Raw genomic sequence first — 23,379 nt, 5'->3', positions numbered from 1 at the left:
TATACTGTCATCAATAACTTAATGTGAGAATAATGAAGTTACTACATTGGTTATTATTCATACTTTTATGTTCCATCAACGAATATGCGTTAGGTCAAAGTACGCCAACTATAAACGTTCGTAAGTATTAACTGATTAAGTTTTTTCAATTTTTAATTTGGTTGAAGTAATTGTATATGACGTATAAATTGTGCTAAGATGCTTGAAAAATAGATAGGGAATAGGAAACCGAATATTAAACCAACTCCACGAAAGACCACGCACAACATGGTAGGTTAGGCTAGGTTAGAGTGTCTGTCCTAGAGGGGGGGCACACTTAAACCATATGGTCCGGTGTCATACCAAAAAAAGAGATGGCCCATCCCCGGCCACTACTTCATGAACCATTTGGGGCTGGACAACACGGTAACTGTGATATGATTTTACCTTAATAGAAAGTTCTGAAATTTTTTTTTTTGTGATGTCCAAATCATTACTCCTTACAAGCTTTGAAAAAGCAACATTAAAAAATAGACAGATTTTGTGATATACACGTTTGAAAGTCACGAATTCCTATATTCAAATCAATGTACGCAATAGATATTTTGCTCTTTTAAATCATTTGGATCACTAAAAAAAGATGAAAAAGTACATGAGTGTACCAAGGGAAGAGCAATCTTGAAACAGATCTGAAATTACTATTGATTTAGTTAGCTAAATATATGTGTCTAAGACAAAATATTCTCTGGATTATAAATGCCCAAATTCGACCAAATAATACACTAACCCATGCTGAAATTTTTCGGATGAAATGACCCACCAGCAAACATGTTGAAAAAGATGCTCCTATACGTAAAAGTAAGTTTAGGCAACCCCTTGGTATCTCACCCCTGCACCAGCAAATGTGTACCGTGTTTTGGATACTAACTTTGCATACATATTCGAAGGAAATAATATAGATGCCGTACAGAAGAAAACACTTTGGGCTTCGGAGATTAACTAGATCAAAAGTTTTTTTTAACTTCCGGTACCGAAGTTACCGAATTTTTTCCTGTACCGCATTTAAAATTCGCTTCAAATACCTATGCAGAGTTAGTATCCACCAACGTCGTATATATTTTCTGGTACAGGAGTAATTTGCTAGAACGCCATGGTGCTTTAACTTACTTTTACATATAAGAGCTCCTTTTTCAACAGGATTCCTGGTGGTTCATGTCACCCGAAAAAAAAAATACATGGGCTTGTGGTCATAGACAAAGACGAAGATCATGAGATAAAGCTCTTAGTCTGTAAAATGTTTAAATTTCTAACGAGAAGTTACTTTTTCGTCCACTAAATTGATAATCATCAAAAGATTTTTAAATTGGAAAATTTGGTTCATTTAAATAATTTGAATTTTTAAAAATTTTTTGAACTTAGTCTATGTTAATGAAGAAATGAATCAAGTTGGTCATAGTGCATTGAATGCAGCTTTACTTTACGCCTCAGAAACACTTGCATTGGATATTAATCTGATACATGTGGTAGAGAAATTTACTGATGCCAAAACAATGGTTTCGTCTCGTAAGTAAAATCGGTGTTTGTATTTTATTGTAAAGCTAAAATTATAATATAATGTTTTTTTTTTTAAGTTTGTACAGCATACACAAAATTAACTGATGCAAATACACCTCCACATGTTGTCTTGGACTTGACATTATCTAGAAAAGCATCAGAATCTGTTAAATCCTTAACAGCTGCACTAGCGTTGCCAACAATAGCAGCATCGTTTGGCCAGGATGGTGATTTAATTTTATGGCGTAATATAAGCGATGAACAAAAAAACTATCTGATACAAATCATGCCACCGGCAGATGTTATACCAGAAATTGTACGTAAAATTATAGGAAGGCAATCGCTGAAATTTGATATAGGACCTAATAATTTTGATGCCAGAATCAGAAATGCTGCAATATTATTTGATGATTCATTTGGTAAAAATAAATTTTGCTTTTAACTATAGTAACTACCCAAACTAATAATAATTTTGTGTTTCTCAGATTTTTTTCGAAAGTGCTGCGTTCTTAAATGAGTACGATGACGTCATATTTAAACTATTAGTCTGAAAAAAAAGCCGGGTATTTGTCGGACACTGACCACTTAATAACATTTATTAAGTGGTCAGTAATTTATTAAACATTTTAGCAAAAATGAACTACGTATGTATTAAAAGCCAAAAATACTTACGTACGGCATGTTCTAGGTCGTAGGCAAGCTCATCGGTGCCGTATTTTTGTCGTCAAAATATTTTGTTGTTTAATAATTATTAATATTATCAAGTGGTTATAGTGTCCGGAAAATTTCCTGCTGCGTTTGAGAGCGCAGCACTTTCGAAAAAAGTCTCACTCATGATATTTCAAATATGTATTTATCATCTTACAAAGCAACCTTTCTGTCCCACGGTCTAGATCTAGTGAGCATATTTTTATGACCTTGAGATGCCCAAAGAAATGGACACTTTTCTTTTTTCTGACTCAAGTACATATTTGAATTTATTAAATTTCGTTATCTTTATTACATTAGACTTGTTTGTCTGTTTAGTTATGGATCACAAACATAAATCACTTCTGCAAAGTGTTCCTACACGGCATATTATTAAGCAAATTGAAGAACCGATGAAAATTAAAGATCAATTAAAACGAATTGTACTTAATTTAGAAATAGATAATTTTTTCGTATTGGGCAGCTTAGTTAGTATTAAAAATGTATTAAATAATGCTGATGAAATGAATTTATTGGGATCTACGTTTGTATGGTACGTAATTACGCAAGATCAAAGTGATTTGAAATTAAATTATAAAAATGCTACAATTATTTACATAAAACCAACACCGGATCCTAAAAGACAAGCTCGCTTACGAAATATCAAGACATCGATTCAATTAAATGCTCAACCAGAGATTGCTGCTGAGTTTTATTTTGATTTGGCTTTACGGACATTTTTAACTGTGAAGTAAGTTAAGTAACAACAAAGAGCCTGCAAATGATTCTATAAGAACCTTTATTCTCATTTTCCATTATTTTTTTCATTTTTTTTGAAAGTTTACTTCTTTTTTCAGATATCTATATATAACGGAGGCCACCCACACCATTACTTTTTTAATATTTATTAATTTTATTTTAAACTACGTCCAATATACAATTAACTTATTATTGGTTACTTTATTATAATTGCTCACACTGCCGCTCCAGTGAGTAGCCGAACGTTTTAAAGACGATTTAGATCGCACGACCACTGAGCCGGAGCTTACATACTTTCTTTTTTTGTTAAGTTGTGATCTCTAAAAAAGTCACCAAATTTAACTATCGATCGACTAATTTTTGGGGCTCCTTAATGTTATGGAATGAGGTGGGTATGGTATGTTGCGAAATACACAAATGTTTTGGTATTTCCGAATTCTACGTGCTTTGAAACGCAATATTCCAAATCTGAGCCACTCGTTACAATTTATTTCTGACTCGATTAGTCAAGTTAAGTTTCGTCATCGATGTCATTGTAAATGAGAATAAATGCTAAATTTATTAGTCTTTGAAAATTTAATTTTTTTCTTTTTTCAGAAATATGATTATTTACAATTTATGGCCAGAAAATTTAACCTATATATCATGTGATGAGTATGATGGTCACAATACACCATCACGACAAGGTTTAAATTTACGGAGAGCTTTTAAAAATGTATGTATGCCAAACTGTTTTCTTATGTAAAATACAATTAGAAGTTACATTATACACAACATTATAAATACTTTAAAAGGTCTTTTAAAGGACAACACTTTAAAAGGTCTTTTAAACTATTGCCCGTCGTTGATTAGCGTTTGCGCCTAATAGCCTAGGGTGGGTGTTGGAAATTAGTACCAATAATAATCCTTTACAATAGCTAAATGCATGTAGTATAGTTAATGTAAAAGGTTTATGTATGAATGGCATTAATTTCCATCTTTATTAGTTGCAAAGGGTAAAAGATGGCTCATATTCGAAACTGGTAAACTATACAGAAAAATTAACATTCTACCGTAAACTTAAGAAGAGTAATTGAAATAAATACCACGGTACTCAAATATTGCGAGTACATTTCGAGTATCGTGCTATTTATTTCAATAACTAGGTCTCAACTCGATGTCAACAAGAAGTCCTCCTCATAAGAAGAATAACTTTTTTATATAAATTTATCTAGTGATTTATCATTTGCCAGTTGCGAAGGTGCGCATAATAGCCTGAGACGCGGGGCTGATTTTTACAGGTATCTGCTTATTTTAATTAAACTAAATTCAAATGAAATGTAATAGAATAGCTTGCTGCCTATTAGGAAAACTTATTTTTTACAAAACTGTTTCCTCTTTTAGCAAGGTTAATCTATTTTTTTAGAAAAATCATAGTTCATTTTCTAGAAAAAATGTAACGAACTTAAAAAGTAAGACATTAGTTTATATAAGAAAAATAGTTAATGAATATTGCTGACTAGTTTTTATGCGTAGAATTTGCTACAGTATAGCCCACTATACATATTTTTTGGTTAGTAAGTTTGGTGTGCAAGACAGTAGAAGATTACAATTTTTGTTCCTTAACTATTACTTCAAGTAGGCCACAAACACAAAAGCATTAATTGTAGCCCTCGTTATGTACAGTTTACGATTTTTTATTCAATAAAAGATTACTCACCTACAAAGTATAGAAACCCAGATTACTTTCATTTCGAACAACAAAACTTATTTTCCATACGGTGTTTGGACTTACTCCATAAATAGCACATGTATTTTTTAATTTTAATTGTAAATATTATTTTTATAGATTTCAAGTGATTTTTCTACATATGGTCCTATAAATATTACGTCAAATGGCCAAAGTCAAATGGAATTTACCATGCAAATAAATCGAATCGATATCCGAGATAATTCAAGTCAACAAATTAAACCTTTAGCATCTTGGAAAGCAAGATTATCCAATAATTTGACATTATCCAACGAGAGTATATTGGATGAATACACAGCCAAACCAATTTATCGAATTGCTACAGTATTGGTAAATAAGTTTTCTCATGAATATTGTAGGGGAGACTGGGGTTGAAAGTTACATTATTAATTACGAAGCAAAAGAAATATTTTTCCTTGATACTTCACATATACTTAATGAAAAAATCTGTTGGGATAATAATATAACGATCCAGAAGAAAATTGACTATTAAAAATATTTTTGGCATTGTACCCTAAGCCAGTGCTAGTTGACACAATGCTTGGGATAAATTATCACCAGTAAAAGCAACGGGATGTAAATTTATCTTGTCAATGTTAATTGAATTCAATTTTTTTCTTCATCAGAATATTTTTAACTCAAAGTTAGACTATCAATCTAATCGATTTGACATTCCGATTCATCGAGTAATAACTTGAAGAAGCCTAATAATTAGAAGAACATGTTCTCATCATTTCTTTCCTTAAATACAATCACAATATATATTTTTCTTTTTTGCTTTCTAAATCTATTCGTACTAATTTTGGTTCCCACAAACTCTGTTTAGCGTTGATAGGAACCTCTAGCTCCTAGTTTTGTAGTTATACCGTTTGTGACAACCTTTCCATGAGACTTCCAACCCAAGCCTGCCCTACAAAATAAAATTTACTTGAAAAGGGTTTTTTCATATATGATCTATAAAATTATGCTAAATATCATTTAATTTAGTCAGAGCTTATAGCTGAGAATAAATTATGAGCAGTTAGATGGCATTATTGTTTTCTTTTGAAGGGGCAAATTAGGGGAAAACTTAGGTGTCGATTTTCTCCAAAAATATAAAAGATAGAGAGATGCAAATTTGTAGATAGCTTCAACTAGCAAGCCTTATGAAAAATTTTGAAAAAAAAGAAAAAAAAAAGTTTTTTTTAAAAATACTTCGAAACATATTCAAATTTTTCGAAAACTAGTATAAATGGTTATAGGAAGGCGATGTACATACAGCTGCTTTTTTGGTATGTTATTTACACCCATTAGCGGAGTGTGAATTCAAGTTTTGCAAGCAAAAAAAGTTGAGCAACCTGCTAAAAGTGGTCAAAAACTGAAAAAAGGAATTTGGAGCAAATTTTGTTTGCATGCAAAAAGTAGTTTCACACTCCCCTAAAAGGTCCAAATAACATACCAAAATAGGAGCTTTACTTGCATCTCGCTTTGCAATTTTAATGTATAATTTGGCTGGCGTATAAAATGACTGCTTTTTCATGAAGTTAAAAACGGTAAAAAGATAATTTCGATAAATTCAAGGGGCTTCTAATTACATCCTTTTTAAAATCTTACATTTCTCTGCTCCGCCCGATATATGCGCACAAACGAGTAGATCGGAATCAAGACTCGGCGCTTATTTCATAATATAAATCTGATAAAATTTCTATTGATTCAGCAAAAACCATTTGTAATGTTTGATGAGAATAGACCAAACAAATATTATGGTTTATGTATCGAGATGCTTGAAAGAATTTCTGAAATGATGGCTTTTAAGTATATATTGTACACAGTTCCTGATGGCAAATTTGGCAATATGGACGAAGAAGGAAATTGGAATGGAGTCATACGAGAATTAGTTGATAATAAAGCAGACATTGGTTTGGGATCAATATCAGTTATGGCAGAACGTGAAAATGTTGTTGATTTCACTGTTCCTTACCATGAACTAGTTGGTATTACAATTTTAATGAAAAAAACGCGGGCAAGCGTCTCACTATTTCAATTTTTGGCTGTTTTGGAAAATGAAGTATGGCTCTGTATTTTGGCAGCGTTTTTCTTTACTAGTTTCTTAATATGGGCATTCGATCGTTGGAGTCCATACAGTTATCAAAATAACCGTGAAAATTTCAAAGATGAAGAGACACGGGAATTTGATTTAAAGGAAAGTTTTTGGTTTTGTATGACATCGTTAACACCCCAAGGTGGTGGACAAGTTCCAAAAAACTTATCTGGATTATTAGTAGCTGCTTCATGGTGGATATTTGGATTTATTATTATTGCTTCATATACAGCTAATTTATCAGCATTTTTAACAGTTTCACGAATGGAAATTCCGATTGAATCGCTAGATGATTTAGCTAAACAATATAAAATACAGTATGCGCCACTCAATGGTTCTTATGTTATGGAATATTTTAAGAGAAGGGCAAATATTGAAGCAAAATTTTTTGAGTGAGTAGATTATTCTTAAAATACGAAATTAAATTATCGACACGCACGCTACATTATCTCTATATATTTGAAGAAATCGATTTTTTTTCTTCATATTTTTAAAGATTAGACCCTTAAGAATGTGTCTTCGAATTAATTTCGGAGATACGGTTGATTTTCTGGTAACGAAGTTCGAATTGATCGCTCTGTAATACGAGCTTCTACTGCTTCAAAAATTGGGCACAACAGCTCGGTTAATAGAAATAACTTGGCTAGCAATGCATATGAAGTAGAAGAAGGCCCAATGAGTTACTCTGCCGGAATTGTCTCTCAAACTTAAGACGCGTTTTTCTTGAAACTACATTTTTTGAGGTGGTTGACATGATATTTCATGTTCTACTCGGTCGTTTACTTTGAAATTTGGTGGTAATCTTCTTTATAAATATCTTTATCGTCTGAACTTTGGATTTTAAATAGTTTTAACTTTAAGTATTTTTAAAAAGGTCAAAAAGGGGTTAAAACAATTTTTTTTCATTTCCACGCCATTTTGTCAATTTTTATGTTTTGATTGAGGTTTAGACGATACCGACATCTATACTAATTAACAATTTTCAAAAAATTTCATCTTTACTAATTAACAATTTTCAAAATTTTTTTCTTCCGGATCACTGCAAGGTCTGGAATCATGTCAACCAGGGAATCATGTCAACCAGGGTGTTTTTTTTTATTTTATTTTTTACAATTTTTAATGTTTAAAATGTCAATAAATATCATCTAAAAATTTATTCCACACAAAATGAGTGGGTAAAACAGTTCTTATCTCACGGGCGTAGACGAATAAATATATAGATTTATGAGAATTATTTTTAGTGGAAAACGCTACTCTTTGCAGAATTTGGAAAGAAATGAGTTTAAATGACAGCTTATCACCGGTTGAACGGGCAAAATTAGCTGTTTGGGATTATCCAGTCAGTGACAAGTATACAAAAATTTGGCAGGCTATGCAAAAAGCTGGTTTTCCAAATACATTAGAGGAAGCTGTTGCTAGAGTTTTGAGCTCTAAATCATCAAGTGAAGGTTTTGCATACATAGGTGACGGAACTGATATACGTTATCTACAAGCAACAAATTGTGATTTACAATTGGTTGGTGAAGAATTTTCTCGGAAACCTTATGCATTTGCAATTCGAAAACGTTCGCGATATAAGGATGAATTTAATACTGCGTAAGTAGCTTATAAAATGGTAATAATAAATTTATTCCAAAATTATTTGACATATTCTGAATAGGTGACAGAATATGCAAGAAAAATCTATGTAAAATTTTATGTCTAATAAATTTTTAGTAATTCGTTTATATGCTAGTTATTCCAAAATGCTAATTATACCATGTATATGATTATATATCAAGGTATACTAAGTTTAGTCCAAAGTTTATAACGCTGAAAAATATTGATGCTAAATAAAATCACCTAGTTATCAAAAAAACTAAAAGAGATATCAAGCTGAAATTTTTATAGCGTGCTTAGGACGTAAAAAGTGAGGTCAAGTTCGTAAATGAGCAACATAGGTCAATTGGGTCTTGAAAAAATGTTATTTTTTTTAGCCTTTTGTTCCTTCAAAATAACAAAGAGGCACACCAAATGGTAGAAAAATGGTGGAAACATAGTCCCGAAATGAAAAATTGTGTTAAAGAAGATTTTAAATCATCGGATGGTGTAAGCATTGCAAATTTTGGTGGTGTATTCATTGTTATTTTTATTGGTGTTGGCTTAGCGTGCATTGGATTAGCATTCGAATATTGGTGGTATAAACATCGAAAAGGACTTCCTAAAATTTTTGATATAACTGCAGAGTCAACAAAAGCTACAAATTCGCAACAAATAAAGCATGCTATAGATCCCGATATGGATGTTAGTTTTCGTCGACGCAGTGGTAGCATAAGAGTAAACCGTGACTGTATGACCGCCAAAAATGCCAATTCTGAACGGATGCATAAGTCATGGGTAGGTCGCTCCATTCAGTCTTGTTAATATTTCAATTTTAGCGCTTAATACTTAATAGTAATAATGATTCATAACAATTTTACAATCGTTTCAATACAAAATTCTAACAGCACAGAAAATTTTTCAGATGTTCGAATCTAAATGTTTCGAACATCTAGTAAAGAAAATACACTAGGTACTCACACTTATTCGAACCAACCACGGTGATTAACAATAGGGGAACGGACTAAATTTTTTTTATCACGTCAGGCGAAGATTCTCACTGGACTTGCAGAAAAGTGAAGTTGGTTTTTAAAAATCTTTACTAGTATGCAAGATATGAACGTTTGACCTGCAACCTTTGCATGAAATCTTTGATTTCTTTAACTTTTTTATGGGTACTATGGCCAATTCGATCTCAGGATTATCCCCTATTAACCCATGCGGTTTATTTCATAAAAAAAAATAAACATTTGATCAACTTATTCTTTCTTTTATAAACACACTTTTCGTTTCTTGTCACATATTATGTATCACGACTGTGTGAATAAAAACCAATTATGAACGAATGTTGACTTTTTGTTTAAGTTCTGATTTTATTTTATTTTACAGGACAATTTATTACAAACTTTCTTCCGGGCATGAGTTTTATTCCAGAATTAATATATATATATATATATTCAGTATTTTGGAAAAAGTCTTTTTATAATCTGACTTTTTATAAATGAGATCCTTATATTTATAAAAAGTCAGATAATTGAGAGCTCCTTAAAAATTATTTTTTTCTGATTTTGTAAGAAATTTTTTATGACTCGAAAACGTCAAAAATTTAAGGTCATTATGACGTCTATTTTTTGACTTCTTAAAGATATCACACTTTAAGGCATTTTTTATTGGAAAATTTGCTCAAAATAGATTTGTCCTTACTCTTGAATCATATAATGTATGGATAGGTTAAATAGGTCAGGGAAACAAACGGTAAAATACTTTATAATAAACTGGCAGTTGAACTAAATTTCGCAATATGAATGTAACTACTAATAGTAAAGCACATGTGAGTGCATTCATCGGGAAAAATTTTAAGATTCGATTTAGTGATATATTTTTGTTCAAAAGACATCCCATAATAAGAGTCAATAGTAAGAGTCAAACGAAAATCAAGTCCCAATTTTGAAATATCAATTTTCTTTTATCAAGTAGTTATTTTTACCACCTAAATGTTAACTAGTGATTTATTTGGCATATTTATGTAGTACGAGCACCAAGACAATTTTAGATTTAGGGTTGAAATTATTTGTACTTTATTTTCACTTTTTTATTCTTACTTTTCGTCTTATATTGTCAAATTTTAACATAATTCACCATCAAAATTGAAAATATATATTTTTCCCCATTACCGTGCTCATACATCCTTAATTAGTCGGACACAACGGGTTTTTTTTGTTTTCAATAATTTATTAATGTTTTAACTTTAATTTAAATATTTTTCTGTTTATTTCCACCGACTAGTTTTGCAGAAATCTATGAAAATATATCATCCATCTATCGTTTTACCATAAAACCATTTTAAATATGCCTACTTTTTATTTATTTAAATAATTGGGCTACACTCCCTAAAATTTCAGAATTGATTTAGACTTCATATTGCTTAGTCCAACTTCATATAAATAAATGATGCTTTTTGTTTTAAATTCCTTGGTGCTCGTACATCTTTAAACTGGCCCAACTTTTTGAAACCAATTTTCATTTTCACAGCCGTCCATTTTTTTGAATCAAATAAAGATAATTTAGATTTTTTGGGCTAATTTACGTTAAAAAGATCACTTGTGTCCGTTCCCGAAATATAAACAGTTTAATATTTGTAAAAAACCCAAAAGGGGCTTTTCCAAAGCTGAAAAACAATGTTAAAAAATTAAATTTTTTAGCTTACCTTACCTTCCTTTAAAAAAATCTTGAAAATAATTTTTCCCAATTGATGTACCCGTATGTCCTCTACTATAAGAGTTTACCTAGACCTTCAATATATTGAAAATCCTAAACTGGATAGACTAGGTACTTGTTGTGACAATGTAGATAAGTAATAAATAAATTTCCTTTCTTATAATTATTTAATTTCATTGAATTAAATTAAATTGCATTTAAAAACAAATTAATTTATTAGTTATTATCTTTTCATCATTCGTTTCATTTTTCAAAAGATTCTATTAACAATAGAATAAAAGAATCGATAGCATGCTATTAATTTTTCTAACATGTTATCACGAAAATTAGTTATATTTCTATATAATTGTTTTTATTTATTTATTATTTTCAATTACCAACATTTCATTTCATTGTATACGTAAAACTTTCGTAAAATTACAATGATATGTTAATATTGTTAATACGAAAACTCAAAACTTTTAATTTTATCCATTTCTACACAAATGATATTATATGTTAATCCAGTGAATAAGGGTTTTTTACCTTCACTTTCGCGCCTATAGCCGAGATTTTTGCACACAAAACTATGTTGGGGACATAAAAACTGTTCCTGGTTGCTGCGTGTTTGGCCGGGTTGAGGCCGGATATGATTTCTAAAATACATGAATTAAAGAATATTGATTTTTTCTAATAAAACAACATCCATTTTATTCGAGCTACATAATATAACCTAGATTCTCGTCAAAAATTTACTTTGTCTTTAAGTCTTTTTTGAACAACATATTCATTTAAAACCAATTCAACCATTTGCTGTAGACCGCTTTAAGATCTGATATACAGACAAAAACGGTTTTGACTGTTTTCGGTTTTATTGGAATATCTCCAAATGTTCTACCCTAACGTAAAAGCCTTGAACTTTTGACCTCTATACTATTTTGAATTTTCTTTTCCTCTTAAAATTTATGATAGAGTAGCTCGGTCAATACTTATCTAAACAAGGCGAATGTGAATTTTTTCCATGTATTACTTTATTCTTTTCTAACATTTTCTAAAACTTCCTAACACTTGGAGACTGAACTTAACTCGGTTATATTTCTATAGCCCACAGAAAAAAGTTTTAGTTTACTGATTACTACAAATTTCATCGTTTCACAAATTGATCCAAAATAGATAATTTGACGTTTTTTGTTCAAATAATGACTAAATTTAATCAACCACTCATTATCCAAATTTGGATTATCCTATTGGTCTAGTATTTTCTAAAAAAATCGATAAAATACTCATTTTTCAAAAATTTGAGTATATCAAAATCAACTAACTTCGATTTTTTGTATTTAGCCTTGTAAAAATTAAAGCCGATTGACGTTGTATTTAAATGGAAAAGATGTACTTCTGGAAATATATAGGAAAGGTTTTCAAAGGATGTTCCAAGGGGTAATTTAAAAGATTTATTAAGACTTGTACTTATTCGTACGGTAAATTTTCATTTTCGAACATTTATTTTTTGAAAAATACTTTGCTGTATGCATTAAAATTTCAATGAACATGTATTATAATTTCAATCAAAGGTTATCCAAAATAAATACAGTTCGATAAATGAATTTTTGAAATAAATATTAAAGTGTTTCACTGTTATGGGAAAAATTGATTATTCGAAATAACCATAATTTAATGCATAATTCTTAATTTTAAAATCTTTTAAACTATATTTAAATTTTGGGTAATTAAATGTTATTTAATATCACATACAACAACATGTCTCAGTCAACGTAGTCTTTTGAAATTCAACAAAGCGTAAAAATTTTGGAAATTATCTATAGAAAATGTTAAACAATCATTTTAATATAATTAGATTGTTTTATTATTATAATTTTACAAATAAAAAAAAATAAAGTAAGTAATTACCCACCTTGACAGGAAGGTAATTTACAATCGTATAATTTTTTTTTATCCATTTTAAATCTGTCGTGAATTATAATTCATCATACCCTGTACTTAAGCAGCGAGAAAAATTGAAATATTAGTGAAATTAAAATTGATGCATTCACAATGTTGAAATTATTTTGTGTTTTATATTTAATATTTGCTATACAAGGTAATTGATTGATTTTATTGAATAATTTTTTTTCGTAATATTTAATTAATTATTTAAAATTTTCATTTTAGGAATTGCAAATTCAACTCGAAATAGATCTTCAATAAATACTCAATTTAAAAGATTATTCTCACAATTTACACAGCCAGATCGATTTTTTTTACTAGAATTTTCTAAAAATATTAGTGAAACATGTCGACAAGATACTAAAACATATTTAACAGATTTAAATGATTTAAAATTATGGGCGGTGAAAAGTAAGTAATACTAGATTTATAAAATTTTAAATCCTAAATACAGGCTAATAGAGAACTAATTAATTGCATTAATTTTTTGTTGGTTACAAAATCCTATATAAATGAAGGAATAATCAATCCATCTAAATATATTTATGTAACTTTTTATACCATGTATATATGAAATATACATAGTATATTAAGTTTAGTCCCAAGTTTGTAACTAAATCACCTAATTAGTCCATTTCCGGTTGTCCGCCCGTCCGTCCGTCTGTGGACACGATAACTCAAAAATGAAAAAAGATATCGAGCTGAAATTTTTACAGCGAATTCAGGACGTAAAAAGTGAGGTCAAGTTCGTAAATGAGCATCATAGGTCAAGTGGGTCTTGGGTCCGTAGGACCCATCTTGTAAACCGTTAGAGGTAGAACAAAAGTTTAAATATAAAAAATGTTCCTTATCAAAAATTAAACAACTTTTGTTTGAAACATTTTTTCGTAAACATCACTGTTTACCCGTGAGGGCGCCAATTAGGCGCAAATTTTATAATATGTACTATACTTGATTATCAGTTATGTATGTGTAATGTGATAAAGAAATCATCACAGCATATGCATGGTATTTCAACAATTAACTCAGTCAATTGTTTGTTTTCACTTGTTTTTCTTTAGTGTTTGATGCAACTGGAAAGTTTTCATCTGGATTTTTAAATGGTAATGTACATGTAAGTGGTGATATTGATTTATGCCATAGTATTGTACATCGCCGTCCAACGTCGAATGGAGCAATTAAAGGAAAATTTTGTCAAGCGAATATTTTTGCAGAGATTTCATCAACAAATCATTATGAAATATCCCAAATTATGAATTTAGTGCATTCCCATCGAGCAATTGTTAGCACATACGAAGATGTAAGTATCAGAAGTGAATAAAATGAATAACCTAAGCTCGGAATTTAGCTATACTATATTTAAAAATGAGCTGAACTTCAGTTTAATTTAACTTTACCACCAATTCATATGTAAATGAAAGAATAATTCATCTAAAGTAATATTTAGTAATTTTTTTTAAAAGTAATAATAACATTTTGTTATTTATTACTAATAAAAAAGATTTATACTTTTGAATAAAAAAAAGGTAGTGACGTATTTACACTCGTGGAGACTGTGACCCAATTGGAATCACGCTAAATTTACAATTTTCAGCTTGTTTCTATGGAAAATTACGTTTAATTAGACAAATCATTTGTCATTCTTTATGTTATTTTATCATTTCTCCGTTCGGTGGTGTTGCTAAAACGATGCGTTGACGTCACTGGCATTTGAATTTATAGCTTAAAAAAACCATTTTCAATTGTAAAATTACATGAAAAATCTATTTCTTAGTAACTTTTAATAACTTTAAAAAAAAATTAAAAAACATGCAACTTCTCTATTAGTTACAAGTCACCTCCATGCAATACAAACATACTTCAAAAAAGAAACAGGAAAATAAATTATCGAATCGAAATAATAAAAACTTTTAATCTATATAAATTTTAATTGCCATTATTGTGTATTTTTTAATTTTATGCACAAACTTAGATATAATGATTGGTCATATTATTATCAGCTTATTAAATGCTAAAGATATAATCTAATCTAATTTAATTGAATATATTGATATCTTTTTATTAATTTAACTCTAAAAATATGAATCAATTAATTTTAATAATGTTCATTCGCCCTAACATAGTTTTTAAAAAAATAGCCAGGTTTTCAACGAAATATTGAGTAGTTTTACTTTTTTTGACGATAAAAGTAGCATTTGAATCACTTACACTTGGGTATAAAAATATTTCTTTGTTTGAGAATAACCTTTTGAGGATTCTATCTTTGCGGTAGCTAAAATTACGATCATTCATATTATGGTGGTTGTTTAAAAGTTATTAATTTATTTCACTTAAGGTAGTACGAGCGCCAAGACAAGTTTAGACTTGTGGTTGAAATTATTTATACCTTATTTTCAACTTTGATTTTGAATTTTGTTATAACTTCATGAACGTTGTCGAAAAATAATAATACAATCTTTCGATATCTGCCTTGATTTTAGAAATATCGAAAGCTAAATAATTAAACAAATTTTCAATTTTCTATATATTGATAATCACTCCAAATATCGCAAAATATTATTTAACAATTCAATTTTGCAGTTTTAAACTTTTTCAATAATCTAAAAACTAATTTTATATAATTTTTGTAGGATATCCAATTCTTTCCAACTTTTTCAAAAATGTCATGGACATTTTGTATACCATCGTCATGTACACACAATGATCTAGAAATATTTCTAAATGAATTAATAAAACCGTACAATCATACATCTGGTTTAGAAGTGAAAATTAAAGTGGATTCAGATGGATGTGTTGTTTATTCAAAAACTTTGGATTTATTTACACTCCAATCTTATGTTATATTAGGCATTATTTTTATTGCGTTAACTTTATGTATTTTGGGTGGCGTCTATGATTATATGTACAATTATGAAGCATGTAATATTAAAGAACAATCATTGCCAATACAAATATTATATGCATTCTCATTACGCCGAAATTGGCAATTATTAACGAAACTATCAGGTAAGTAAATGCCCAGAAGACGCATAAAAAGCTAGTCGAAAGCTTATCCAAACCTCATAGTCGCGGTAAAATCCGTCATTGCGCATGATTAATTTTCGCATTGAAAATTTTTGCTGAATCCCGTTTAAAACATGTTCCTGAACGTAAAAGTGCAGGTTGCCGTAATATTTACAAAATCGCTCCAGAAAATTTTATCATAATATTAGGATCAAAACTAACAAAAAATATTCTAAGACCTTTTTCTCTAAGCCCTTCAGTGTTCGAGTAAGAAATTCTAAAAAAATTTTCATCGCTCAAGAACTCTATGAAAATATCAGATTTTTAATTTGTATAAAATTTATATTTGTATAAGTTTACTCAACAACATGCCGCAACAATTTTTGGCCTAATTGCATTTTAAGTGCTTGATTGTCAACTATTAAGAGAACGCGCGCGAAAAACCACCAAAAATAACAATTTTCTGTTCTATACATGCTATAAAGATCGAATTTTCACCAATCGGCTCGAAATAAAGTCATATTAGCAGAAAAGTTCGAAAATTAACATTCTCCAAAACGCTACTCTCGTTACCCGGGGATTTTTATGGTCTCTGAGCAAAAACCCTGAGATACCGTTTACCCTTTGCACCAGGTAACTCGGAAACGAATTCTGACGCGATAACCGTGTTCAGTTTTCCCAAAAACCCTCGAATAACAAGTTTGGAATCATTTTCATGATAAAAATACAATTATAAAATACATATTTTCAATTTATTATAAATCAATTTAAGTAACAAAATTTCCTGACGCTCTAACAAATCGATGGGCGAAAACCGCATTCAAATCCGACTTCCCTTTAAAATTTTTCGAACTTCATTGTTTCGTTTCTGCGACGGCAAATCGATGCCAGCCTGTTTTGACCTAGGTGGTTTCAGTAGTCGGTTAACTTGCTTTTTATGCGTATTAAAGGTGATACATAGTTCATCTGTATGAAATGTATGAAATGATTCTACATAGATTCCGAAGAAGATGACATCACATGTGTACATGGTATACGTTCAATTTTCTCATTATCAATATATCTGTTGCATCGAAGCATATTTGGTTTATTTAAACCATTTACAAATCGAACCGATTTAGTACAAATGATGGAAGGAGCACCCTCAATGGTATTTCGTGCATTTTGGAATCATGTTGATACATTTGTTATATTAAGTGGTTTATTAACAGCCTATTATGCAACCAAAAAATTACAAGAAGGAGGTCGATTAAATATCAAATCGATGTATATTAAACGATATTTAAAGTAAGTATATGTTATAACATAGTGAGTTGTTACTTCAACATTTTTAATCTCCAAGAATATTCATTCGATGTAGCCAGTCGTAGTGTTTGCCTTGCTTAGAAGGATACATATTTTGTATATTTTTGGATCAAACATCTTGATAGAAGCTTTTTTTTCCACTTTACCTAACGTATTTGTTGTCTACCAAGTGTACGGATTTTTGTGGTGTGCTCTTTCTTCAAGCAATCAATTGAGGAAGTGTTCTCCTATGGTACAGAAAGGTTCTTTTTTAGTAAAGTAAAAGTCAAAACGTTTCTTGGGGTGACATTTTCATTTCTACTCACTACTCCATTTGATACAAAATCAAAAGGGCTCACTTATTCGCAATGTGTTGATTTTTTTATTTTTTATGGTAATAGATTGATTAATATTTATCAAATGGTCCTTAAATTCTCTCTTAACTCAATTTTCTTGACCCTTGAGTGGCTCTTACTCGGTGATATGCAATTTGATCTGCACTGATTTTGAATGACAAAATGTTTGACTCATTGATTAGCTCTTTTTTGCTATGTAACTTCACTGAACAGGACTCATACTTGTGGCAAAATGACTAAGAAGCAACTACTTACTTGTACAATTTCGCTCAAATATTATTGAATAACAGAAACTTCAAGCTGCCTGCGTTAAGGTTTAGTAACAATGCAGTCACTGCCAAAAGTTTTCAAAGAAAATTTAAGCCTTTTGAGTCATAATTTCTGCTTTCAACATTGACAACTGTTGTAACCTTTTGACTCTTGACTCTTTTAGAAAAACTCTCCACTTACTTTTAAGCATTGGCACACAAGATGTCTATGAACAATATCCTCGAAGAAAAATGACCTGCAAACACTCGTCAAACAGCTTCCATATGATCCATAATTGATTTCTACCAATTTCCCCGAATTAGCTTTTCTAAAATATTTTTCTTGATCTGTATAATCATTATTCGTTTCAGGTTTGCTCCGATATTTTTGATCGTTGTATCAACCATACATTTCATGACAATTTTACGTTCTGGTGGATCAACGATGCGAGTTGTAAAACATTTTGTGCGTTCATGTGAAACGGGATTTTGGAAAAGTTTATTATTTATAAGTAACATTGATGGTATAAATGATATGTGTTATCCACCAGCTCATCAACTGTTAACTGATTTTCAATTGTACCTAGTTTCACCATTTATTATCTTATATTTATGGAAACATTCTCAACATGCTACACGGATATTAACTGGCATAATTTTAGCTTTGAGTATATTCAAAGCTGTTACAATGTATTTTAATGGCTTAGGATCTGTGATATATTTTGGTATCTCGTAAGTGTAATTGTTATCAACTTGAGTTCATTTTAAATTGTTTTGACGTAAAATTAGTTATCAAGGTAATTTTAAATAAAATAGTGAATAATATTCGCATTTCTTTGTTAGATTAAAAGAAATGAAAGCTGCAGCTGATTCTATGTATTTAAATCCAGTACATCGGGCAACACCATATTTATGTGGACTTGGTTTAGGTTATTCTATGCGAACATGGAAAAAGACATACTTATCTTATGTAAGTACTTTCATTTGGGTTGGAAGTCACAATCTTCACACTGTCTTTATTTAGATAAATGCCCTTATGCCACTTTCAAACACTGTTCGCATTTTTATGGTAGCATGTTTACATTGTTTTTTCTTACATTAAATCACTTTGAGGCTTTATGTAGTGTATTAAGTAAACGGGTTGGCCACAAACAAGGTTTGAATAAATATATGTAATCACTTGCTGTAAGCTGGGTGCCTTTACTCCCATTCCTTACATTCATAAGCCAGAGTAGGGCACAACAACACTATCAAAACAAAGCTTAGTCTATTTGATTTTGTTAAGGTTATTAAATTAGAATAATAAGACTGGGGTTGGCAACGCTAAGCCAATCTAGATTCTATACCCAGCTTTGCATTTCTCACTTGAGAGATAAAGGAAATTTTGGACAAATTGATAAGAAACTTGATGTTAAATTTTCCACACTTATGAATTTTTACGTTGGTGCGTTGTTTTATTTCTACTATTTTTAACAACAGATGAACCTATTCCTCACATTTCTTAGTGTGAAAAAGTTTTTCTTCGGAACCATTAGTGAATCCTGCGCCCCACACCCCTTTCTAAAATTTCTAGGAGTAATTACAAAAGTCTTAAATATTCAGGGAAATTTCAGGAAAGTGTAAAGCCGTTGAGCTTGCTAGAAATGGCATACACAAGCATCATTAGGTATCTGAGAGTTCCGTTTGCGAACTGCAAGTTGCTTCTTAAAGAGAATATCTTAAAAGGGCCAATCGTAGATGAAGGCAAGTACGAACTTGTGGTACTACAAGGCAGATATGGAGTACAATCGTTGGCGTTTCGTAAGATCTTATATCGGTTTCAAGAGCCTCTATTGCTTCCAAGGCCAGTGGCAAGACGGTAGGTACGATGAACGCCTGGACTCGATAGTGTTTCACGGCTATTGCAGGAGCTCTCATAGTAGAGAGGAGGAAAAAACGATGTCCCATCACTGTCCAGCTCTTGCCATATGGAGATGTACTCCACTTGTGTTAACCTTTCTTTTGCGTCCTCTCCGACCTTAAGTCCGTTGACGTCTAAGCACTCCTGCTGTTCTTAAACAGATCCAAATTAATTATGGAGTAATGGCAGGGGAGTGAACCAATCCTCTGTTGGTATTAGGACGAACTTTTGATCCAAATGTGTCCCACTCCAGAACAGCTTCTCTAACCTAACCTAACCTATTCTACTTATTTTGCCAAAATCTACTTATTAGAGTTTGGTGCAATTGTTTATGCGATAGATCCAGCCAAAACTGTTAAGAAATTTTTTATCTTTAAAATGGTAACCCTAAAGAAAAACGAACTTTTTAAAATTTTTAGGATCATCGTAATATTGGATGGTGTATTGCATTAATATGTGGATATTATTCATTTTTTGCAATGGCTGAATCATCCTTACGTGGTTATCATTATAATCGAGTGCAAGAAACAGCATATGGTGTTGCACAACCATTAATGTGGAGTTTTACAATATGTTGGATAATATACATGTGTCATTCTGGTTATGGTGGTATATTGAACACATTTTTAAGTATGAAAATATTCCAATTATTCAGTCGGATTGCATATCCATTTTATATCAGTCAAATAGTGGTGATCTTTTTTGGTATTGGTGGTGTAAATGCACCAATTTATGTACGATCAAATGATATTATTGATTTAAATGAAATTGTTACAATTATTGGTGTATCTGTTGCATTAACGTTACTGTTTATGTATCCAGTTGGGCATGTTTATTCTGTATTAAGTGATTTACGTAAGTATAGAATATGAATTTTAATTAATTTGAGAAAATTTATGGGAAGGTCCTATGTAACGGATTAAAATATTATCAATTTCTGGAAACTTTTATCATGGAAAGAAATAATTATAAAAAAGTGTTATTTAATTTTTCATTGAAATAAGAAATGTGAATAATATATATATGTATCAATATTGATTCAAAAGTTGATTTATATTATTTTAATTTGAAACAATATTTAATTTTTATATTAAGTATTCACTCGAATTAGTGGAGCATATATGGGCGCACCAGCTGGTAAAAGTTTCGAATTTGATTTCCTTGCATATTATCGATCGAAAATTTTCGATTCTAGATGACTCTAAATGATTCCAGTATGAATTAGATGATTCGATTTGTAACTAGATGACCCGGTGAACTTCGTTTCACCTACAATTTATTTGATTATAGTTTTTGATCAGTGATTATTAATCTTTATTTTAATTTTTGGCCCGCGTCCGCTTATCCAACTTGCTAAACTTAAACTTTACTCCTATCTCCTGGAGCCCGTATGCCATGCTTGGTCACTTGACTTCGATGACCTATGTAAGTTCCAGTTCGTCTTCTAGGCATTGTAATAAAGCAAAACGTCACGGAATAGTTTTCCCAATGAAGATTTCATATAAAAGTCCGCGGTTTAAGGGAATGTTTCTATGGAGATAAGAGAGTTGAAAGGCAGTAAGCAGACCATGTTTTCAGTAGCCTATAATTCCTTGAAAAAAGTTGAACCATATTTTCGCCTAGAAAACTCTCTAATAAATAATTGTCTTTCGAGCCGAAATATGCCAAACAGTTTAATTTTGAATTTGATGTTTATATTTTCAGGTATTAGGAAACATAATAAGATAGCAACAAACATTAAGGTAAATGGTATATCTTTAGTACCTAAAGAAAAAAATTGTTAATTTATTTTATTTTTTTAAATTTATTTATGAAAATAATTGTGTAATTTATGTAAATAACTTGTGTACAATTAAATCTCATGATTTTAAAAAACATGTTCCATTATTTATTCTCTAATTACTCACTGTCTTTTCAAATTTTCCAATTATCGGTAAAGAAAGTTTAGTAAAATTATTTAGTTTTTTACCATACATAATTTACAAAAATCGTATTTATATAACGATTAGGAAACTAGTTTCGGAGATATCGAGCCAAAATATGAGATAATGGGTGATATTTCAACAACTATGCTTCCAATCATCAAATGAATACGATTTTTGAATTTTTTGGGTCAAAATTACCTTATATACTAAGTTTTATCCAAATCAGAAACCATAAATTTTTTTCGATTTTTTGGAATTTTTTTAAGGGGTACCCCTTTACAAAAATCGAAAAAATCGAAAAAAAAATGTTGGCTCAGATTTCGATAAAACTCTGTTTATAAGGTAATTATGACCCATAATTTACAAAAATCGTATTTATATAACGATTAGGAAACTAGTTTCGGAGATATCGAGCCAAAATATGGGATAAAGGGTGATGTTTCAAAAACTATGCTTCCAATCATCAAATGAATACGATTTTTGAATTTTTTGGGTCAAAATTACCTTATATACTAAGTTTTATCCAAATCAGAAACCATAAATTTTTTTCGATTTTTTGGAATTTTTTTAAGGGGTACCCCTTTACAAAAATCGAAAAAATTGAAAAAAAAATGTTGGCTCCGATTTCGATAAAACTCTGTTTATAAGGTAATTTTGACCCATAATTTACAAAAATCGTAATTATATAACGCTTAGGAAACTAGTTTCGGAGATATCAAGCCAAAATATGGGATAATGGGTGATATTTCAACAACTATGCTTCCAATCAACAAATGAATACGATTTTTGAATTTTTTGGGTCAAAATTACCTTATATACTAAGTTTCATTCAAATCAGAAACCATAAATTTTTTTTGATTTTTTGTTTATGTACTTTAGTTTATGTATATGAAATATACGAGGTATACTAAGTTTTGTCCCAAGTTTGTAACGCTTAAAAATATTAATGCTATGAACAAAATTTAGGTATAGGTGTTCATAAAATCATTAAATTAGTCCATCGGTCTGTCTGTCTGTCGTCTGTCCATCTGTCATCACGATAACTAAAAAACGAAAAAACATATCCAGCTGAAATTTTTATATAATGCATCTAAGTGAGCAGTATTATTTACATGTGTTCTCTCCCACTCTATGCAGGCACACAACAGAAGAACTGTTGTATAGCTGAAAAGACATCGAAGCCACGATACCATCGAAGCCATCGAAGTCTTTTTTGCAATTTCACATAACATCTATAATATCTCTTACTTAGATGCATTGCTTAACACATGTACTTTGTCATACTCGCGATATTTATATGCCTAGATGTAAATCGAACTAGTGGTATATGTGTGACATGTATGTATGTGTAATGTGAAAGAGTAATCAACACTGCCTATACATGGTATTTCAACAATTAACTCAGTCAATTGTTTGTTTTCACTTGTTTTAATTATTTATTTGTTCTCCGTGTAGAACAAACAAGCAACCTGCCAAACCATATCACCTTATAACGGCTAGCTGCAGAACTATACTTACAAATAATTAATTCATAAATATTAAGTGACCAATTACTAACATAAATTTTAATTACATTTCAATTAACAGAAACTTTTAAAACTAATTTAATACTTATTTTATAATAACTTATTTTCTTTTTATTGGAAAATTTGAATT

At 30.3% G+C, this 23,379-nt stretch overlaps 2 protein-coding genes across 2 annotated transcripts; both read left to right on the top strand.

Moving 5' to 3' along the window:
- The first annotated feature begins 62 nt into the window (after nt 1–62).
- Nucleotides 63–9,788, top strand: LOC123297780 (ionotropic receptor 25a-like). The gene is made up of 11 exons (XM_044879558.1): nt 63–120; nt 1,399–1,542; nt 1,611–1,875; nt 1,915–1,952; nt 2,560–2,971; nt 3,577–3,694; nt 4,808–5,038; nt 6,405–7,180; nt 8,052–8,384; nt 8,765–9,164; nt 9,756–9,788. The coding sequence occupies exons 2-11, from the start codon at nt 1,416–1,418 to the stop codon at nt 9,786–9,788; spliced, it is 2,733 nt and encodes a 910-aa protein (XP_044735493.1). The 5' UTR covers nt 63–120; nt 1,399–1,415.
- Nucleotides 9,789–13,115: 3,327 nt separating this feature from the next.
- Nucleotides 13,116–21,652, top strand: LOC123297779 (nose resistant to fluoxetine protein 6-like). The gene is made up of 9 exons (XM_044879557.1): nt 13,116–13,161; nt 13,233–13,418; nt 14,069–14,307; nt 15,638–16,013; nt 17,009–17,297; nt 18,271–18,630; nt 18,742–18,868; nt 20,218–20,653; nt 21,503–21,652. The coding sequence occupies exons 1-9, from the start codon at nt 13,116–13,118 to the stop codon at nt 21,580–21,582; spliced, it is 2,139 nt and encodes a 712-aa protein (XP_044735492.1). The 3' UTR covers nt 21,583–21,652.
- The last annotated feature ends 1,727 nt before the right edge of the window (nt 21,653–23,379 follow it).

This window comes from Chrysoperla carnea, chromosome 4 (assembly GCF_905475395.1).
Source record: "Chrysoperla carnea chromosome 4, inChrCarn1.1, whole genome shotgun sequence".
Taxonomy (NCBI): domain Eukaryota; kingdom Metazoa; phylum Arthropoda; class Insecta; order Neuroptera; family Chrysopidae; genus Chrysoperla; species Chrysoperla carnea.
Note: the sequence above shows the minus strand (reverse complement) of the source record. Positions and strands in the feature narration are given on the sequence as shown.